Genomic DNA, 17,822 nt, shown 5'->3' with positions numbered 1-17,822 from the left:
CAGTAATCTCATATTTTAGCCTCGTGTATTAATTATTTATTACTAGGAGTTTTGCCCGCATATGCGGACATAGTTATTTAATAAATATCTATTAATAAATATATTATTAGTTTAAAGATAAAAAAATTAAATAAAACATTAAATTTATACCTTTTTATGAATCTTTCAATTTCTTAATTTTATTGATTTAAAAACATTATTTTTGATAACAACACTAATAGGTTGTAAATATGTTGTTATCTTAAACAAATTTTTATTATATTAATTTATAAAAAATGATATAATTAAATAAAAAATATATAATTGTTAATATAAATTGATGTTATTAAACCAAATTCTAGGAATTAGCATAACCTACTTTTCAAAATAAATTAAAAGCACAAGAATCTTAAACCAAGCACATCTTTACATATTATATTATTCAAAGTAAATAAGAATATTGATATATGTATAATTACATTGTGAAGTACTTCTTATAATAATTGAATAAACACTCAAGCAGAACAAGTATGTTGACAAACAAAACATTAATATGTAATGTATATTTTGAGGAAATTTTAATTTAAACAAATTTATAATTCTTTAAAACTCTTGGAAAATTTAAAGTAAATAAAGTAAATTTTAAATATTCATAAATATAAGGTACTTGTTGTAAAAACATATTTTGAAAATATTCTTTTTTGAAAGTTATTCTTACAAATGGATTATAACAATAAATATTTAGTAAAAATAAAAACAAAAAAATATTAAATTTTCAATTTAAACAACAAATACAAGTTATTCTTGCAACTGAATAATAAGAATAAAATGAAAATATCACGAAAATTACGTTAATAAACAAATATAAATTAAATTTATTGTTATTGGTTATATACTTATTTTTAGTATTTTAATACTAAAATAAATTTAATAATTTTTAAAAATATGCCATGACATATTATGTTTACAAACAAAATCAATTTTTGTTATTTTGTATAAAACTATTTATAATAGTTTAGTATAATGATAAATCTAATCATGATATGTGTATATATAATACTAATTATAAAAATAAATAAATAAGAAATAAAGATGTAGATAAACACAAAATAAATAAATGAAATTATCTTCTTCTTCTTTTTCAAAAATGTTTTTCATTTGTTTTTGAGATATTTTTATAATATTAGTTTGTAATCAGTTAAATAATTAATTATGTAATTTATTTATTAGATATTAAAACTTTAATTAGTCAAATTGAAATTAAAATTGTTTAATGACTAAACCTAAAATCATGGAGAACAAGAAAAATAAGCAAATTCACTTTTCAAATAATAGTATAGATATTATGTAATACTTTTATTTTGTAATACTTTGTGACTAACTCTGCTGAAACATCTTCTTAAGTATCCAACTGCGGTATTCTTGATTGTCACAACATATTTATGTTGGTTATGACTGAAAAGTCATTTTAGTGTAACTTATTACTCCAGTTTTAATATTATTCTGAATTTAGCTGATTGTTTACCAATCTGGAAATTAACTTTTTCATTTTTACTCCATTTATTACTATTCAAATAGTGAAATACACACTCTCAATTTTACTCTCGGTTATGTTAGTTAGAGTTAACATCATTTATTACTATTTTTTTTCTCTCTTCCGTGTTTTCCACCAATTATTGTCTCAGCATCTCTGCAAATATGTCTAATGTCATTGTCAGAATTGCCACAACATTATATCAATTATGTCTGATCCTGTCATATACTGATACTATCCTAGAGATTATATCAGTTTTACGTTTTCACCTGTCACAATTCTCAAACATCTGTATGGCATCATACTCTAATTTTAAAACTAAGTCTTCATAGCACTAACACAAACCTTTAAAAAATGTAGTAGTCTTTTTTTTTTAGTTATAGTGATAGTTGTATTTTCGAATTAATTAGATTACGGTGATATTTTCAAAACTTTCCAAAATAACATACTATGATAGGTCTCTACAAAATTATATCCTTCAACGCAAGTGGTTTCACGCTCTGATCAGAAGAGTAACAAACCCAGATGAAAGCCCGTATACTCAAAAGTGAGCCCATTAAGAATGCTAGATTCCAAACGACAGCGTTTCGGTTTGGATTCGACGTTCTCTCAGCCGTCAGATGATGTGCGACCAATGATCATCAACCGTTCGATAAAGCCAACAAGAATCCGATGCGACCAAGAAGTAAAGTGGTTTAAAGTCTTTTATTTATTCTCTCTCAGTCTCTCAATTCTGCAATAGCGGCGAATCTCTCTCAGGACTTGATCGTGGTTTCTAGCTTTTCGGGAGAATCTGATTAAAAGTAAGATGTCTGCTACTCAGGAAGAAGACAAGAAGCCCGGAGAACAAGGAGGAGTTCACATCAATCTCAAAGTCAAGGGCCAGGTAGCGTCGATTGTGTCTTGTCTGTTTTCTGTTCTAGGGTTTTAGGTTTTGTCTCGAAATTCAGTGTAGTGGATGTAGATTCGGGCTTTGTGAATATTTTATAGGCATATGTCTAAAGGAATCTCTTTTTGTATGAGTTTAATGTTTGCAGAGGCAGATGTTTATTTGAAAGTTGTGAATAATGTTTTGTCATAGATTGTAGCAATCAAGAACTTGTTTGGTACTGTACATACCGATCGTTTATGGAGATGGTACTTATCTGTTTATAATTTATCAGTCTGTGTCTGTTGTAGGGTTGTGCTTTATGCAAATTATGTATTTTGAAGTCTTATGAAAGCTTTTCGTCCTTAGGCATTTGAGAATAGAGCATATTATGAGTATTCGATTCATAAAGTTTTTCGCTTTTTATGCAAATTGGCCTGTTGTGATCACTCTTTTTCCTTTTTATTTGAGTTTCACTTGTTTGGCATTTTCTGAACTTGTTGCTTGCTTGGTAGTCTTAAGATAAACGTTAATGGTGATGATTTGGAGTAAAGAATCATTAATCTTTTCTTTTGTTTGGTTATTGAATGGTGATACATAGGATGGAAATGAAGTCTTCTTTAAGATCAAGAGGAGCACTCAGCTGAAGAAGCTGATGAACGCTTACTGCGACCGTCAATCTGTGGATCTCAACGCGATTGCTTTCTTGTTTGATGGGCGTCGTCTCCGTGCTGAACAGACTCCAGACGAGGTCTGATTACACACACACTATCTAGCTTCTTTTTTTTCGTTTTGCGAATTGTTTTCATTTCCTAAACCATGAATCTTACTCTTTTATCAGCTTGATATGGAAGATGGAGATGAGATCGACGCAATGCTCCATCAGACCGGTGGTGTTGCAAATGGCATGTATCTGTTCTGCTTCTAATGATGTTTTATGGCTTTTCGCTAAGACGGTGTGACATAAATATATTAATGGACAGTTTTTTCGATAAGACGTTGTGATATCAAATATATTATTATTGGATGGATCCTACAGTACTAATGGAACGGGCTTTGCTTTATGGATTTTCTATTGATTCAAGAACTAGTAGCTTAAACAACTAAAAGCTACTCTCGCCGAGTCTCGTAGTTGAATAATGTTTATCCCCATGTTTGATTGAGGTCTAAGTTTCCCATGGCTTTATAAAGAATTTCCTTTTCGAGTTTTTCAATTCAATTAAGAGACGAACGAGTGGAGTATGGTGAGAAGCTTGAGAGGAAATTGTTTGTTCCTGAACTTACTTCCCCAATGGATCTCTAAGATCCGGGCCGCTGAATCAGAGCGTTTCTGAATAGGAGAGTAAGCAAACCAAGAAGCTTTACCGGTTAAGATTTTATGTTTTGTATGTTTCGGGTAACACCTCAAGATGTTCTTCAAAGACGAAAGGACTCGCGCATCTTAGGTTTTATAGTTTTCGTATTGCATAGTAAAGATTTTATGATTTTGTTAAAAGTTTTGATTCTTTGATTACATCTCACCCTGACAAAACAGAATCCTTTTTGTTTTGTAACCAAAATAAAGCTATGAGATTATTGTCAACGTGCTCACAATTCTTACTAACCAATCTGAGGGTAAAAGAGAAACAAGTTTGCCCATTCCAAACACTGAAACACACAAAAAGTAACCAAACAGATGGATTTGACAAAATGAGATCAAACATAGACAAGTATCCAGCGTATAAGAGGCACCAAACCCATTGACACCCACATTTCTTATTGCGTCTAGACTACTTATGGCTTCCTTCTTACCGGGACCTTAAATAAAAGGCCACTACAGATGCAAATGGAACTTAAAAAGGTGACGGTTGGAGAGCTTTACCATCCTCTGAAATTCTCAAGACATGTTGGATGAGCCTGTTGCAGGGATTGAATGACTGACAACAAGCGGAGGGCGGAGAGCTTTGTGGTTGGCTTCAGCTTCTTTGCGAGCTTTGAACATCTCCTCTGTTTCAACAACAACCATCCTTTTAACCTGTTGAATCATTCCTCTAATGGAAGAAGTGTTAGAGTGCAAAACAGTGCGATGGCATCTGCGGAGTCCCATAGCCTCGAGGGTACGCCTGTGAAGCTTCCTGGTTCCAGGGAGACCTCTCACTAAGGTTATGTACAAGCTCTCGCTCCATTGAATGGGCACCTGTGCTTTGAATGCTCTAAACCCACTCATCGTCTCTCTGTTAACCAATGAGAAAATCATCACAACACACAAAAAGAATGAGTCAAAACTTCTCCACAATCTTAGCCAAATCAAACAGTCAGCTTCAATTTCAAAAAGCAAAGACTAAATCAAATTTGGAGTCTTGAAGGATGCTCAGTATGAATCTATCAGAATTAAGAATTCAGAGACGGGATTCTCGATGTGAATCTCATAAAATGAGATATGAACGAGGCAATCAAAGACTTGTGGTACGAGTCGGGGTAGGAGAGGGAGATATATATACCTTATGTGAGAGTTCCGGTGAAAGAGATCGGTGAGGAGGATTATTAACTCAAGACGGCGAACAGAGGTCGGAGATGTTTGAGCTTCGTGTTTGGCAAAGGGTTTTAGGCTAACTAACGTCTACAATAGATTCCAACTTTGGGCTTCTCATTTAGGCCCATTAATTAGTAATCTCTCTATATTATAACTGACTCCCCCTACCAATTCAATTAAACAGAATCCTCCTTAGTTTTTATATAGATCTTTCGATTTTTTTATTTATCAATCTTGAAAGAGAAAAAGACTAGGATAGCACCAAACCAAGTTTTTGTTTCCAAAGTAGCACTCAAGGCTCAAAGTCACAAAAATAGGTTTCATTAAAGAGGTAAATATACACTTATACCCCTTGGGTTAATTAATCCAAACCTTAGGGTTTAGAGTTAAGGGGGTGGGGTTTTGGAATTAGGGTTTAAAATTTTATAAAAAATAAATACTAAAATAAAAATAAAAAATTTTAAAAACAGTTTCAAAAAGTATTTTTAAATTATAAAAAGAAAATTTGAAAAAAAAATAAAAAAAAATTTCGAAAAAAAATTTCAAAAAAAAATTATAAAAATTTCGAATCTGAAAAATATAATCTGAAACTATAAAAAAAATTTCTTTTTTTCATTTTTCTTTTTTTTTTTATTTTTATTTTATTTATTTTTATTTATTTTTGTTTGTTTATTTAATTTTAAACCAAGGGTATTAGGGATATTTTACCTTTAATGAATGTTATTTTTGTGACTTTCTCCTTCTAGTGTTATTTTTGTGACATAAACTTCAAAAGGTGCTATTATTGACAATTGCCCATCTTGAAATATTCGATGAAACAGTCAAATTCCATTTGCTTTTTTTTTTTTTATTTGGAAGTGACTTTTATTTTTACTAAAAAAAATAACATAATTTTCTTAAAAGGAAAACTGTAAACCTCAGTTTATTTAAAACAGGGTGATCAGAACATACATTTTGAACTGCAAAATAAAAACTATTTTAGAAACAAAACTAGAAGATAAATTAATGAACTTAACAAGCAATGCTAACTGACAAAAAAACACACACAACATTGCTTCTATACATGACTCCACAGATATATACAAAAAAAAACACATGACTATTTTTATTACATACAAACATCGATTATCATCTCCATCATATCATCTTCATCATGTTCCCTTAGACGTGTTGATAGGCAAATCATCATCATCATCATCACTTCCCTTCTTGAGATGGTCTCTACTCTCTTTCTTCTCTTGATACTCCTTTCTCACTTTCTCCATCTCGGCCTCAGAATTACTGGATACGTTGGTCGTCGCCTCTGCTCGGTCGTACGTCGTCTTCTCCACAGTCTGGCTAGCAACACCTTGTCTCGTGAACTCCTCCGCTGTAGAAGGAGCTCTTCCTTCTTCCCTCCCTCCACTCGCACTTCCTCTCTACATGTAGAGATATTTTTAAAAATCCTCCCCTCAGTTTTATATATATGTAGTTAATTATTTTATGAAAATAAATATAGCATTTATACATCGAGGATATATATTTATACCTTAAGGTAAAGAGAGTAAAGACATGCTGATGTTATATTAGGCCTGGAGATTAGTTTTGGATTCACATAAGTTCTCAACATTTTGATTTTCTTCGGAGAGGTCACTTTTAAACTGCAAAGTTAGATCAGATCAAACCATAGATGGAGTTTTATCTGATCAGTATGAGTTGGGTTCTCTCCCACTAAAAAAATTATGCATGATGGTGTCTCACCAACGGGGTTTATGGTTATGATGCCACGTGTGTGTCATACGTGTTAGTTTGATGGGCCGTAGTGGTCTAAATTTAAATGGGCTTCGGGATCGACCCCATACATGATCTGAGTAAATCATAAAACACACTGACTATGGTTTTTGCCTTGGATATAGACCAAAGCAGTCAATGTTTCATGTCACAGCGCGGACCACATACAACTGTACAAGAACGTCCAGACATGTGACCGTGGTTTGGTACATTGACCATCCCGATTGTTATGTGTGGAAACAAATTTTTCTTTTTATTGCAAGAAATTCCGGACCGAAACCTATAACTTTCTTAAGACATGACAAGAACCGTTTGTTTTATCCATTTTCGTAGCTGCTAGACGCCAACTTTGCACCTCTGTGTGAGAACAAAATTGATGTTAAAAATATAGACGAAGCAAAGTACAATCAACATGAACAAGAATCTGCATCTGCAATGAGCATTTACAAATTTGAGAAGGCATTCTTGTATTTTTCTAGAAGCCTAACGAAAAAGCCGTACCTAAATGTATTTTGTCCGTATAGAAACAAAAACACGCCGTTATGTGACACGTGGACGCAGATTCAAAGCATGAATAAAAAGAGTCAACGTATTATCCCGTTGACTGGCGTCGTCTTCTTTACTCCTGCTCTAGGGTTCCTCTGTCTACTACCGTTACCGGGATGGCGGCGAACGGTGGAGATTCGTCGGAAATCGTCCGTGAACTGAAAGAGCTAAAGCTACAGAAAGCGAAAATCGAGCACCGTATCTCTGCTCTCGAAGCAAAGCTCCAAGAGACGGCGGCGGTTGAACACTGCAACGCCGTGTCCAACGGTTGCTCTGTTCCAACGGAGGTTAAATACGGGCTTGAACATGGGATGTCTCCTGATCAGATTTACCGTTACAGTCGCCAACTGTTACTCCCTTCGTTTGGTGTTGAAGGTACTTTGCTCTCAAATGCAACTCTTATTACATTAAAAGTCTCTGTTTTGAACTGTAATCAGCTAGTGATGATTGGAGCTGAAAGATGAAAACTTTGTATTGGGTTTCTTTTGTTTCCCTTTGATTGATTAGATTCCACTTGTAATTTTAGATCTTTCAGAGATAAACTTACTGATGCTTGAATGATATAATATACTATGAAGCCTAGTTTTAAGTAAAAATTGAATAGTATTTGTTGCTTCTTTTGATAGCCTTTTGGGATTTGTAAGGAAGAAAGGTCGATATGATATATCTCATGTTGAATATAGTGTTAAGGTGGACTGATATGCTGTGTATGTATATCTGCATTTGGTCAATACCTAGTTTGCTTGTTTACTCTGCTAATGCCTTTCTCAAACCAATCTTTACTGACTAGTTTCTGTTCTATGTGTTTGTATGAATCTAGGGCAGTCAAATCTATTGAAGTCTTCGGTACTAGTCATTGGAGCCGGAGGGCTTGGTTCACCTGCGTTATTGTATCTCGCAGCTTGTGGTGTTGGTATGTTTTTAGTCTCGTACCTCCAATCTATCTAACTGACATTCTCCCTGAATTATGATTTGCTGATCATCTTTTCGATTGTATTCTTCTAGGTCGATTGGGTATCATCGATCATGATGTTGTAGAACTCAACAATATGCATAGGCAGGTAACGAGACTTGAGAAAATTCTCCTCTGGCAGCTCTTTCTTTTTCTTGGCACACTCTCTGGTCCGTGAAATGAACAAAAGATACTAACCTTATGCTGATTGTTATCTTTTTTTTTATTTGTTTATCCTCCAGGTTATACACACGGAAGCATTCATTGGTCACCCCAAAGTGAAATCTGCTGCTACTGCTTGTCGTTCGTAAGTTTAAACTCCCTGAGGATTAATATACTTTTGAGAACTATGCTCACCTCTACTATCTTGGTCTAATCACTGTGCTTTTTTACATCCAGAATAAACTCGACGATCAAGATTGATGAATATGTGGAAGCTCTTCGCACATCCAATGCTTTGGAAATCCTCAGCCAGTATCCTTAGATCTGTACACATGCCATAGAGTGTTGAATGGTTATCTGTTTCCTTAACTGTGTAAACTAGATATGATATTATAGTAGATGCAACCGACAATCCTCCAAGCCGTTACATGATCAGCGATTGTTGTGTTCTCTTAGGAAAGGTGAAGCCGTCTGATGATTTCTCCATTTTTATACATAGTCATAGTCACAAGTATTGATGTGTGACTTGTATACAGCCTCTGGTGTCAGGTGCTGCGCTTGGAATGGAGGGGCAGGTATCTTAAATATGACAAACTAAGTTGTTGTGTTGTGTTAGTCATTGTCTAGGTGTTAAGCTACAATTTTGATTTCCTTTTCTTGTATGCAAGCTTACGGTCTATAATCATAAAGGAGGCCCTTGTTACCGTTGTCTATTTCCAACTCCTCCACCGACAACAGCGTGCCAAAGATGTTCTGATAGTGGAGTTCTTGGAGTAGGTACATGAATGGCTGTTTTTATTTCTTGTTTTTCTAACGCAAAACAAGTCTCTACAGTTCCTTCATTCTTGAATTGTGTTTTTTGGTTCTCTCAGTTCCGGGTGCTATTGGTTGTCTACAAGCGTTAGAGACTATTAAACTTGCAAGCATGGTGGGCGAACCACTCTCTGAACGGATGCTTCTTTTTGACGCTTTATCTGCAAGGATCCGCATTGTAAAGTTTTAACACTTTGTATTTTCTTCTTCTTCATTAAACTCAATCAAAGGTTAAGAAACTAACCAAGTCTCACAGGTCAAGATCAGAGGCAGGTCAGCGCAGTGCACAGTTTGTGGAGACAATTCATCTTTCAATAAGCAGCAGTTCAAGGATTTTGACTACGAGGAGTTCACTCAGTTTCCTTTATCTGCGGTATTGTTCTCTCTTTCTTTCTTTCTTTCTTTTTCTCGCACCCATTTTCAACAACATTTCTTTTAACGTGCACTGGTTTGATCACAGGGCCCGTTGAACCTACTTCCTGCAGAATCAAGAATCAGTAGCAAAGAGTTCAAAGAAATCCTTCAAAAGAAGGAAAGACATGTTCTTCTAGATGTTCGACCTTCTCATCACTATAAGATTGTCTCTCTCCCGGATTCACTCAACATCCCCTTTGCAAACTTAGAGGCTCGGTTAAACGAGCTTACTTCAGCTCTGAAAGATAAGGAAGATGACCATGTTAACTCAGGGTCTTGTGCAAATCCGAGCCTCTACGTTGTTTGCAGGCGCGGGAATGACTCACAGAGAGCTGTTCAGTATCTTCGTGATTCTGGTTTTAGCTCAGCTAAGGATATAATTGGAGGACTTGAGGCTTGGGCAGCTGATGTCAACCCCAACTTCCCCAGTTACTAGATAAAATGTATCACTAGTTATGTCATGTTACCCTGTCTGAATTACATTGTCACTGTTTTGATCTCGTAGTTTGATTCTGTCGTAAGAAAAGTTCTTATTGATGTTACGTAACCTTATTAAACCCATGTTGAAACCCTGTTTGATTTACATGCTATAAGATACCTTGTTGTTTGGTTTGATTTGATCATATGAAACAAAGAATAATGTGAATAATTCAGTCTTCTCAAAGAACAATAATAATTTTTTTATTGATGAAACAGTGCGACTCAAGAACTGTGAAAATCAATCAGAAGAAACAAAAGCAAGGTTCATAGTGCCTTGAGCAAAAGTGCAAAGTCTTCAGCCTTGTTCAAATTTGGTTTTTGAGGAAAGGAAAGAGAGAAGAAGAGTTGGAGTAGGCAGTTACTTGTTCTGGTTGTCGATGTTATTGTCATGGGAAGGTTCTTCCTCTTGCTCGTTAAACCTACGCTTGAACTTGGCAATCTGGCCAATGCTTTGAGCCAACTGACGCTTAGCGCCAAAGTGATAGACTTTGCCAACATGGTGGATCCTTGTCATCATGACGTGCATCAATCTACCGCTCTGTGTCACATAAGAGATCCATTGCATCTGTGGATGTATTCCCTTCTTCATTGTCCAACCAACAACTCTACAATACCAAAAAAAAACACTATTTCTTCAGTTTCTGTTTCCAATCATATAAGCCCTTAAAGCATTAGTCACTAGCTATTCACCTCTATGATGACATCCCTAACTTATAGCTACAGAAGGCAAACCAAAAAAAAACATGAATTTGGATACAAATCTCCAGAGTAGTAAACGTCTGATTTCTGAAAGGCATTTTATCGAACACCTACAACGCATGTACTTAGTGGGTGAAATAGCTACACATTATCGACGGTTTTAAAACCCAGAATCAGTGCCCTTTTTGCAATTGAGATGGGTAGGTTTAGCTCAAGTGATAGGGGCAAAAAAGCCAGAAAAACATAAACTTGAGGAGAACATCTAAAGAATTGAAAAATGAAAATTTAACCCACCGAGGGTGAAGACGACTGAGAAAGAGACAGAGAGAGGTGAGGAAGCACTTACGTAAGTAAAGGTCTAAGCTTTGTGAGTGATGGAGTTGTTCTACCTGCGTCAAAGGAGGAAAGTGTACTATGCTCTTGCTTGCTTCTTTGCTTCACTACTCCAATATGTCCGACTAGGGCCTAAAACAAAAGCCTCAAAGACCCTCTTATTCACTTAGAGTGTTTAGCTCAAGTCGAACGGGCCAAATAATAATATTTTATCAACTCTTGGTAGCAATTCTAGAGTCAGTCAGTCCCTCCTGATCAATTCTCACAAAGAACTTGTGTTACGGTCGCCTGATTCTTCTTTTCATTAACAATAGCTGCTAGCCTGCTACCAGCATTCAGCAGATCATCTTCCCTGGACCTCTTGGTAACTACTTCTTACTCACCACTCTCATCTTTTTTTTTTTCTCTCTTAGTAACAACTGTTTGATGGAACATTCGGTTTTAATGTTTTCTAGAGATCCAATCATAAAAAAAACAGTTTGAGGACAATAAACATAATAATCTCAGGATATTTTTTGGCTCTTTGGAACCACATGTTAACTATGTTCGTTTGTCCATTTGTCATCGTCCACTCAAATGATTCATTTAAATGATCCAGTCAAATGATTCATCTGGATATTATTCGGACTGTTCATTTTTTAATTCAAATAATTCATCTAGATGGATCATCTAAATGAATTTATGTTGGTTTGTTCATCTCTATTTTCATCTATATGAGTTTAGTAAGCAAATGACTTATATACCATTGTTTTGTTTTAATCATATTTTATAGGTGTGGGCATTTAAGTTATTTTCTCGGTTCGGTTTGGATTCGGTTCGGTTTGGTTAGTTCGGTTCTAGTATTTTTTCAACTGAAATAAACCATAGTTAGTTTGGTTTGGTTTGGTTCGATTCGATTTGTGTTCGGTTCAGTTTTTATTTGGTTCGGTTCAGTTTGTTTTTTTGGATCAGTTTAATTAGGTTCTTCTTAGTTTAATTTTTTAAAGAGAAATTATTCTTTAAAACATAAATTATGTAAACATAAACTACGTAAACTAAATTTAAAAACTGAAACAAAAACTTTTAAAAAGTCACAAAAAATATAAGAATTAAAACAAATGAAAGTTAACTACAATAAAAAAACAACATCATTAGTAATGTCTCTTATCTTCATTATTAAAAAGACTGCAATGAATCTTCTTCCATGTGACGCTTTAGAGATTTTTTTTTTGTTTTAATAAAATTTGCTTTAGACTTAGATTTAACATTCACGTTTACATATATAAGAATATAAAAATAAATTTTCTATCTTTTTTTAATCAATTTAATTTATGATTACATATTAGGTTAGAAGACCATATGTTAATGAATGAAAAATGGAAAATATGTGGTTTGGTATTAGAATTTTAGTATATTGGTATTACTAATATTTTAAATTTAAATAATTACAAAAATACATCGGTTTTTCGGTTTGGTTAGGTTTAAAACCAAACCGAACCGAACCATTCGGTTTGGGAAAATATTCAACCGAATGGTTTGAAATAAACTTTGGTTCGGTTGAAATTGGTTTCCGTTTGGTTGGTTCGGTTTTTTTGCCCACTTCTAATATTTTATCTTTATTAAACTAGATTAATTTTTATTAATTAATCAAAATATAATTATTTTAAAATATGGATTTGGCGGGAAATAAATTTGGATTTAGAAAAAAATGTTATTTTGGTGAGAACATAAATTTTGTAGTTTTGCCAAAAATGTGGGTTTTGCATTTTTGGTGAGAAATACGTTTTTGCGGGGTTTGAGGGAAAATGTGTTGTTGCAGTTTTGGCAAAAAATACATTTTATGGTTATGGCGGGAAAATGCGTTTTTGAAAAAAATACATTTTGCAGTTTTGCAGAAAAATATTATTCGCGGTTTTGACAGAAAAAAGAGTTTTTGCGTTTTTGCGGAAAAATATATTTTTGGGAGAAAATACATTTAGCAGTTTTTGTGGGAAAAAGGTTTTCGCGGTTTTAGGTTGTAGATGATTGATTATTTACTAATTCTCACCAAAAACATAAAACAAATATCAAACTTGAAAAAGTAATTGTTAACCTTTTCTATTATTTTCTTAACTGTTTTTTTTTTCTGAAAAAGGTAAAACACTTTATATATTCATGTTGGATTTCTTAAAAATTGTTTAATCTAATAATCACCCTTTAACAATTTTAGATGCCATTTTAGATTTTATTAAATTATGAGAAAATGTTTATTAATTGATTCATTTCATGAATTTGATTAATAAGATTTTTAAACTGACTGATTTTTATCATGAATTGTTTTTGTTTTGAAAATTATAGTAATTTTAAAGTTAATTTTATTTATATATCGCTATTAAAATATTTTAATTTATAAGTTTTCTGGAAAATTATTTTATGTTACAAAATATATTAAGTTAGAAAATATTTTATAAAAATAAATTAAGCCGTAGAAAAATATTTTAAAATGAAAAATTAGTATATAGAAATATTTTTGGTAATTACTAAACAATATTTTGATCCCGGTAAGAAAAGATTCGGCTCCGCCACTGCATACAGAGGACACAAAAGATTAACCAAAGAAAAAACAGACTGAATCCAAACACATCTGCAGAGACCCCCGTCGAGCAAAGCGTCTTAACTTCTGAAAATTCAATGAAAAATACTTATTGAAAATGTCCACGGCCAAACCACCAGTAAACCATTTTCTCCTTGAATGGAAACACCTCAGAAACCCAAGCAACCAAAACTTCATATTGTGGCAAGAAAGGATCTAAGAAAACCCTAACCAAACATATTGTAATTGTAACATCCCGGACCCGGCCCAAAAGGGAACTCAAGTGCAGGAGGCCCAAGAAGAAGAAACCCTAGACATAACCCCTCCCATTGCTTATAAAAGGAGAAGTTCCCCTAGGGTTCAGCCACAAGAGAGACAGCAAGCGAAGCCCTGCCCGAGCAGAACCCCGCCGCCGCCTCCGCCTCAAGCGGCCGCCGCTCCGTCTCCGGCGAAGCCAGCCGCCAGCCGCCCGCGAAGCCCTAGCCGCCGCGACCGAGCCCCTAGCCGCCGCCTCCGTGATTCAGTTTCGTGCAAGCAACTGAGATCTGAACCCTAAAGGTAAAACTAAGATCTCTAGCTCTAAGTCATTGGGGAATGACAGATCCTAAACCATCTCTCTCTTGTGTGAATCCGATTCTCAAACCAGATCTCGAGAAGTGACTGTTTCCCCAAACCTAGATCCAGATCTACTTCTGCAAAAAGCCAAGGTGAGGACTTGCTGTGAACTTGCCTCATGTTGAGTAACCAATGGGACTTAGTCCTTTGTTAATCAGATCTAGATCTTGTGTGTATGCGTGATATGTTATGTGATTGATCTTGTTTAGACGATAGTATGTGTTGAAGTGATAAGAACGTAGGCATGTTAGGGTGGTCAAGAATATGATGATAAGATGATGAGACGTGTTGTGAATGATAAGTGAAAGATGTAAATATAAGTACGAATAAAGGATCATATAGAGAGTCTAAGGAAAGTAGGTGGGGTAAGTAGTCCACGCTAGGTATCCATAGGAGATGTGGCGAATCCACATGAATATGGAAGCACCCATAGGAGATGTGGCCAATCCACATGAATATGGGGTAGAAGCCTAGTGAGGGGCTACCCACTGAGGAAAAGATGAAAAGATGAAAAGATGAAAAGATGAAAAGGATGTGCATTGTAGGGTCTTTAGTTCATGTCGGGTAGCATGGGATTCTGTGTAATAGATCTTATTAGCTCATGACTTGTGATTGTTTGCTCTTCCTGAGCTGAGTTCGTGGGTTCCTAGAACCTGCCCTCACTGAGTATTGTGTACTCACCTCTCTTTTTACAGGTACGGCCGAGAGGGAGCGGGAGTAGATGTCCGTATGGTGCAAGTGTTTTCTCGAGTCTTTCATTTTGGGACTCTTTTCTTTCAACCATTTCTTCTTAAGTTTTATTCGACATTCAGTTTTTAGTTGAGTTCGGTTTTATGTAAGACAGTTTGAGTTTTAATAAGAGCTTTTGAACGAAAAGGTTTGGGTTAGAGTGTTTGATAAGGTTCATCGGGCCAAGGCCGTTACACATATACTCTCGAAAGCGACTGGGTCAAAAACGACCGTTGAATGCCTAGGTAGAGAGCTTTACGAAGAGACCAAGTCACGCCTAGATCAGACAGAGAATCAATGAGCAAAGTCTAACCGAACCTCTGAAACACCAAACACAGCAACTTCCATAAGAAGAAGACAAATTGCTAATGTCAGTATGTCACTCGAAGCCCGTCAAAGACTCAATAGGAGAAGCAATGGAGTCTTCTATATTTTCTTATGTCAATTTTTTTCTTTAGAACTATGTCATCTATCAGTTTGTACTAATCATATATACTTTTATGTACATCTGTAAATGTCGAGATGTGCTGAGAGGAAAGAGATTTTATTTTATGTATAAGTATAATAACATTATTGATGATTTACGAGTGTATATAATATAATACACACTCTTATATAAACTTACTAAAAACAGCAATAGGACTGGACACGAGATGTTCCATTTTATTCGAAGACATTAAAAGTAGAAAAAGTTCTCTTTTTATATACCCCTCAAAACATTATGGGAATCCAAAAATACACACAACACTTAATCAATTATGAAGTAAATAATTAATTGGAACGACCTTTTCTTTAATTAGCGTCCAAGTAAATAAATCATCCGTATATTTTACTTAAATTTGTTTTTTCTTCTTACGGTAATGAATGATTGATTCATCACGCGTAGTTACAGAGACCGTAGACGCAGAGCTCGCCAAGATTGCATCTATGGTTACACTCACCGCAATGGCGCTTATCGTAAGCCACGTAAACGCACTGACCGCGACAGCACGTTTGCCCGAATTTGCATTTGTTCTTACATGCACCGCAGTTTTTGTCGTCGGCTGATAGATCCATACACTTGTTGTTGCAACAAGCCATTGTAGAGTTTGCTCCGGTGCTGTAATAGCTGCTGCTGCAGATCTCTGGCTCCTTGTTGCAATGGTCAGCTGCATTAGGGTTTCGGGCTTTAGGTCCTTGGCCCTCGTTGACCTTTTGGGCCAAGAAGCGACTCGGTCTGATCTTTACCGCGCCTGGCTGTGTAAGATCCTTAACAGGGTCTTGGAGTGAAAGTGTTGCGGTCGTGGTCGTGGTACTAATGACGCCGACCGTGATTGCGATTGTGAATGCCATTGCCACGAATATCTTCATGAATTGAGCCATTTTCTCTTGATGTATGAGTGTGTTTTGTGAGTTAGTTAGAGCTCAAGAGATAGAGAGATATAGTTCTTCGTTTCTTCTTTGTCTCTTTCTTCGTCTTCTTCTTTTGCTGTTTATGTGAATGTGAAGAGGAAGAGAGCGAAATTGTGTTGTGAGAAATTGAGGAGAGGGTGGACTTAGTGTTTATAGTTGTGATCGAGACGAGTTGACGCGTGAAATGTGGTTAAAAAGGCAAAGAAAGGTTTCAAGCGATCTTTTTTTTATCGGGGAGAGGGGCGTATCATTCTTTAATTCTCATTTCAGTTGTATACCATTTTATGGGCATGTACATGCACATGCTTATTTGCTTACGTTGAGGTACATATAGGCGTTTATAAAAGAAATTAAAATGCGATTACTTGGAGTAAAAACTTGCGTGGTGTTTGAAATAAAAACGAGTTAATCTTAGGTACTAATGATTAACGTAGTACTTCCAGCACCACTTGTATATACTAAAGAATTTGCATCATCTATCATTTACTAAGCATGATGGGCTTGTGTAATTTTGTTTCTTTCTCTTGCTTTATATTGAATGAATTTTGAATATTTGATTTTGTGGTGGAGTATTTGAATTCATCGAAATCATTGTGTTTCAGCATTACAATTTAGAATACATTGTTTTTTGAAAGCCATTTTAGAATACATTGTTGTAGTGAACGGTTTTAACATTGTTGTAGTGATACTATGATGAACATGTGGATTTTACATCTATAGAAAATGGCTATCCGATTAGAAGTTCTACATTTTTCTTGTCTTTTTTTTTTTTTTGAATTATACAGAGGTATCCTGGCCCCACAGAAGTGATCCAGACTAGTCACGTGTTGCCACGTGTCGGTCCTCTGTCCCTGGCGATACCGAAATGTTAATTCTCCAGTGACCGGGATTCGAACCCAGGTGGTGGCACTCACAGCTGTAAACCCTTTACCACTAGAGCTAGAAGCTCTGGTTGACATTTTTCTTGTCAAAGAGAATAAATAAACTATATAAATATGAACACACAAAATAAGAAAAAAATCATATAAATTTTACGTTTATATGGGTGAGGGTGACGAACCATGAGTGAATCCCTCGCATCGCCTCCTGGGCCGGTCCGAGCTGATTAAGGCGAGATGCAAGGCGAAGCAAAGGCGTTCGTCTTAGTTATATTTATCTGTAATTTTAAGTTACTTATAATGATTTTACATTTGTTGTGAAATACCGCAAACCACTGATTTATATTTCTAAATTAAGCAAATGGCAGCTATACATCCTCTAATAGACACTTGCTTTAACTTGAATTCTAGAATTCGACCCTTATACGCCCAATCAAACACGATTATATATTTTAGTATAAATGAAAGGCCATTGTACATTGTAGTTTGTAGCAATAAAATATTAAGACGAAGGTTAAGTCAAAAACTTTAAAATATGACACATTTCAAACAAACAAATTTTTAATTTCGAGAAATATGAGCGAGCTCGTTAAAA

General features: G+C 35.0%; 6 protein-coding genes across 8 annotated transcripts; 2 read left to right on the top strand and 4 right to left on the bottom strand.

The window, feature by feature from the left end:
• Nucleotides 1–2,194: 2,194 nt before the first annotated feature.
• On the top strand, nucleotides 2,195–3,445 carry LOC106371321 (small ubiquitin-related modifier 1). Its single transcript, XM_013811374.3, has 3 exons — nucleotides 2,195–2,399; nucleotides 2,983–3,132; nucleotides 3,223–3,445. The coding sequence occupies exons 1-3, from the start codon at nucleotides 2,322–2,324 to the stop codon at nucleotides 3,307–3,309; spliced, it is 315 nt and encodes a 104-aa protein (XP_013666828.1). The 5' UTR covers nucleotides 2,195–2,321; the 3' UTR covers nucleotides 3,310–3,445.
• Nucleotides 3,446–3,996: 551 nt separating this feature from the next.
• Nucleotides 3,997–5,021, bottom strand: LOC106370251 (50S ribosomal protein L30). The gene is made up of 2 exons (XM_013810294.3): nucleotides 4,862–5,021; nucleotides 3,997–4,594 (listed from the first exon to the last, which is right to left on the bottom strand). The coding sequence occupies exon 2, from the start codon at nucleotides 4,585–4,587 to the stop codon at nucleotides 4,258–4,260; it is 330 nt and encodes a 109-aa protein (XP_013665748.1). The 5' UTR covers nucleotides 4,588–4,594; nucleotides 4,862–5,021; the 3' UTR covers nucleotides 3,997–4,257.
• Nucleotides 5,022–5,804: 783 nt separating this feature from the next.
• LOC106370252 lies at nucleotides 5,805–7,007 on the bottom strand. The gene is made up of 2 exons (XM_013810295.3): nucleotides 6,422–7,007; nucleotides 5,805–6,311 (listed from the first exon to the last, which is right to left on the bottom strand). Exons 1-2 carry the CDS (start codon nucleotides 6,500–6,502, stop codon nucleotides 6,045–6,047), a joined length of 348 nt encoding a protein of 115 aa, XP_013665749.1. The 5' UTR covers nucleotides 6,503–7,007; the 3' UTR covers nucleotides 5,805–6,044.
• Nucleotides 7,008–7,221: 214 nt separating this feature from the next.
• On the top strand, nucleotides 7,222–10,165 carry LOC106371322 (adenylyltransferase and sulfurtransferase MOCS3). The gene is made up of 11 exons (XM_013811375.2): nucleotides 7,222–7,584; nucleotides 8,030–8,122; nucleotides 8,215–8,270; nucleotides 8,404–8,468; nucleotides 8,561–8,635; nucleotides 8,706–8,784; nucleotides 8,860–8,898; nucleotides 8,992–9,100; nucleotides 9,196–9,314; nucleotides 9,393–9,509; nucleotides 9,597–10,165. The coding sequence occupies exons 1-11, from the start codon at nucleotides 7,326–7,328 to the stop codon at nucleotides 9,984–9,986; spliced, it is 1,401 nt and encodes a 466-aa protein (XP_013666829.1). The 5' UTR covers nucleotides 7,222–7,325; the 3' UTR covers nucleotides 9,987–10,165.
• A 44-nt stretch (nucleotides 10,166–10,209) lies between these two features.
• On the bottom strand, nucleotides 10,210–11,436 carry LOC106371323. Of its 3 annotated transcripts, none has more exons than XM_022693266.2 (2): nucleotides 11,024–11,436; nucleotides 10,210–10,635 (listed from the first exon to the last, which is right to left on the bottom strand). In XM_022693266.2, the coding sequence occupies exon 2, from the start codon at nucleotides 10,617–10,619 to the stop codon at nucleotides 10,389–10,391; it is 231 nt and encodes a 76-aa protein (XP_022548987.1). In that variant the 5' UTR covers nucleotides 10,620–10,635; nucleotides 11,024–11,436; the 3' UTR covers nucleotides 10,210–10,388. The 3 variants fall into 3 exon arrangements, with proteins under 3 accessions (XP_022548987.1, XP_013666830.1, XP_013666831.1); XM_013811376.3 differs by having other exon boundaries at nucleotides 11,076–11,436; XM_013811377.3 differs by having other exon boundaries at nucleotides 11,119–11,434.
• Nucleotides 11,437–13,478: 2,042 nt separating this feature from the next.
• Nucleotides 13,479–17,243, bottom strand: LOC106370253 (stigma-specific STIG1-like protein 2). The gene has a single exon (XM_048742847.1). The coding sequence runs from the start codon at nucleotides 16,317–16,319 to the stop codon at nucleotides 15,834–15,836; it is 486 nt and encodes a 161-aa protein (XP_048598804.1). The 5' UTR covers nucleotides 16,320–17,243; the 3' UTR covers nucleotides 13,479–15,833.
• Nucleotides 17,244–17,822: the final 579 nt, after the last annotated feature.

The sequence above is a fragment of the Brassica napus genome, chromosome A10 (genome assembly GCF_020379485.1).
Source record: "Brassica napus cultivar Da-Ae chromosome A10, Da-Ae, whole genome shotgun sequence".
NCBI classification, from domain to species: Eukaryota; Viridiplantae; Streptophyta; class Magnoliopsida; order Brassicales; family Brassicaceae; genus Brassica; species Brassica napus.
Note: the sequence above shows the minus strand (reverse complement) of the source record. Positions and strands in the feature narration are given on the sequence as shown.

Coding starts and splice junctions, on each gene's coding strand:
- LOC106371321 (XM_013811374.3), top strand. CDS start 2,322: ATGTCTGCTACTCAGGAAGAAGACAAGAAGCCCGGAGAACAAGGAGGA. Junction 2,400..2,982: donor ATCTCAAAGTCAAGGGCCAG/GTAGCGTCGATT, acceptor GGTGATACATAG/GATGGAAATGAAGTCTTCTT. Junction 3,133..3,222: donor CTGAACAGACTCCAGACGAG/GTCTGATTACAC, acceptor CTCTTTTATCAG/CTTGATATGGAAGATGGAGA.
- LOC106370251 (XM_013810294.3), bottom strand. CDS start 4,587: ATGAGTGGGTTTAGAGCATTCAAAGCACAGGTGCCCATTCAATGGAGC.
- LOC106370252 (XM_013810295.3), bottom strand. CDS start 6,502: ATGTTGAGAACTTATGTGAATCCAAAACTAATCTCCAGGCCTAATATA. Junction 6,312..6,421: donor TTTACTCTCTTTACCTTAAG/GTATAAATATAT, acceptor CTCTACATGTAG/AGAGGAAGTGCGAGTGGAGG.
- LOC106371322 (XM_013811375.2), top strand. CDS start 7,326: ATGGCGGCGAACGGTGGAGATTCGTCGGAAATCGTCCGTGAACTGAAA. Junction 8,636..8,705: donor GCTTTGGAAATCCTCAGCCA/GTATCCTTAGAT, acceptor TGTGTAAACTAG/ATATGATATTATAGTAGATG. Junction 8,899..8,991: donor CGCTTGGAATGGAGGGGCAG/GTATCTTAAATA, acceptor CTTGTATGCAAG/CTTACGGTCTATAATCATAA.
- LOC106371323 (XM_022693266.2), bottom strand. CDS start 10,619: ATGAAGAAGGGAATACATCCACAGATGCAATGGATCTCTTATGTGACA.
- LOC106370253 (XM_048742847.1), bottom strand. CDS start 16,319: ATGGCTCAATTCATGAAGATATTCGTGGCAATGGCATTCACAATCGCA.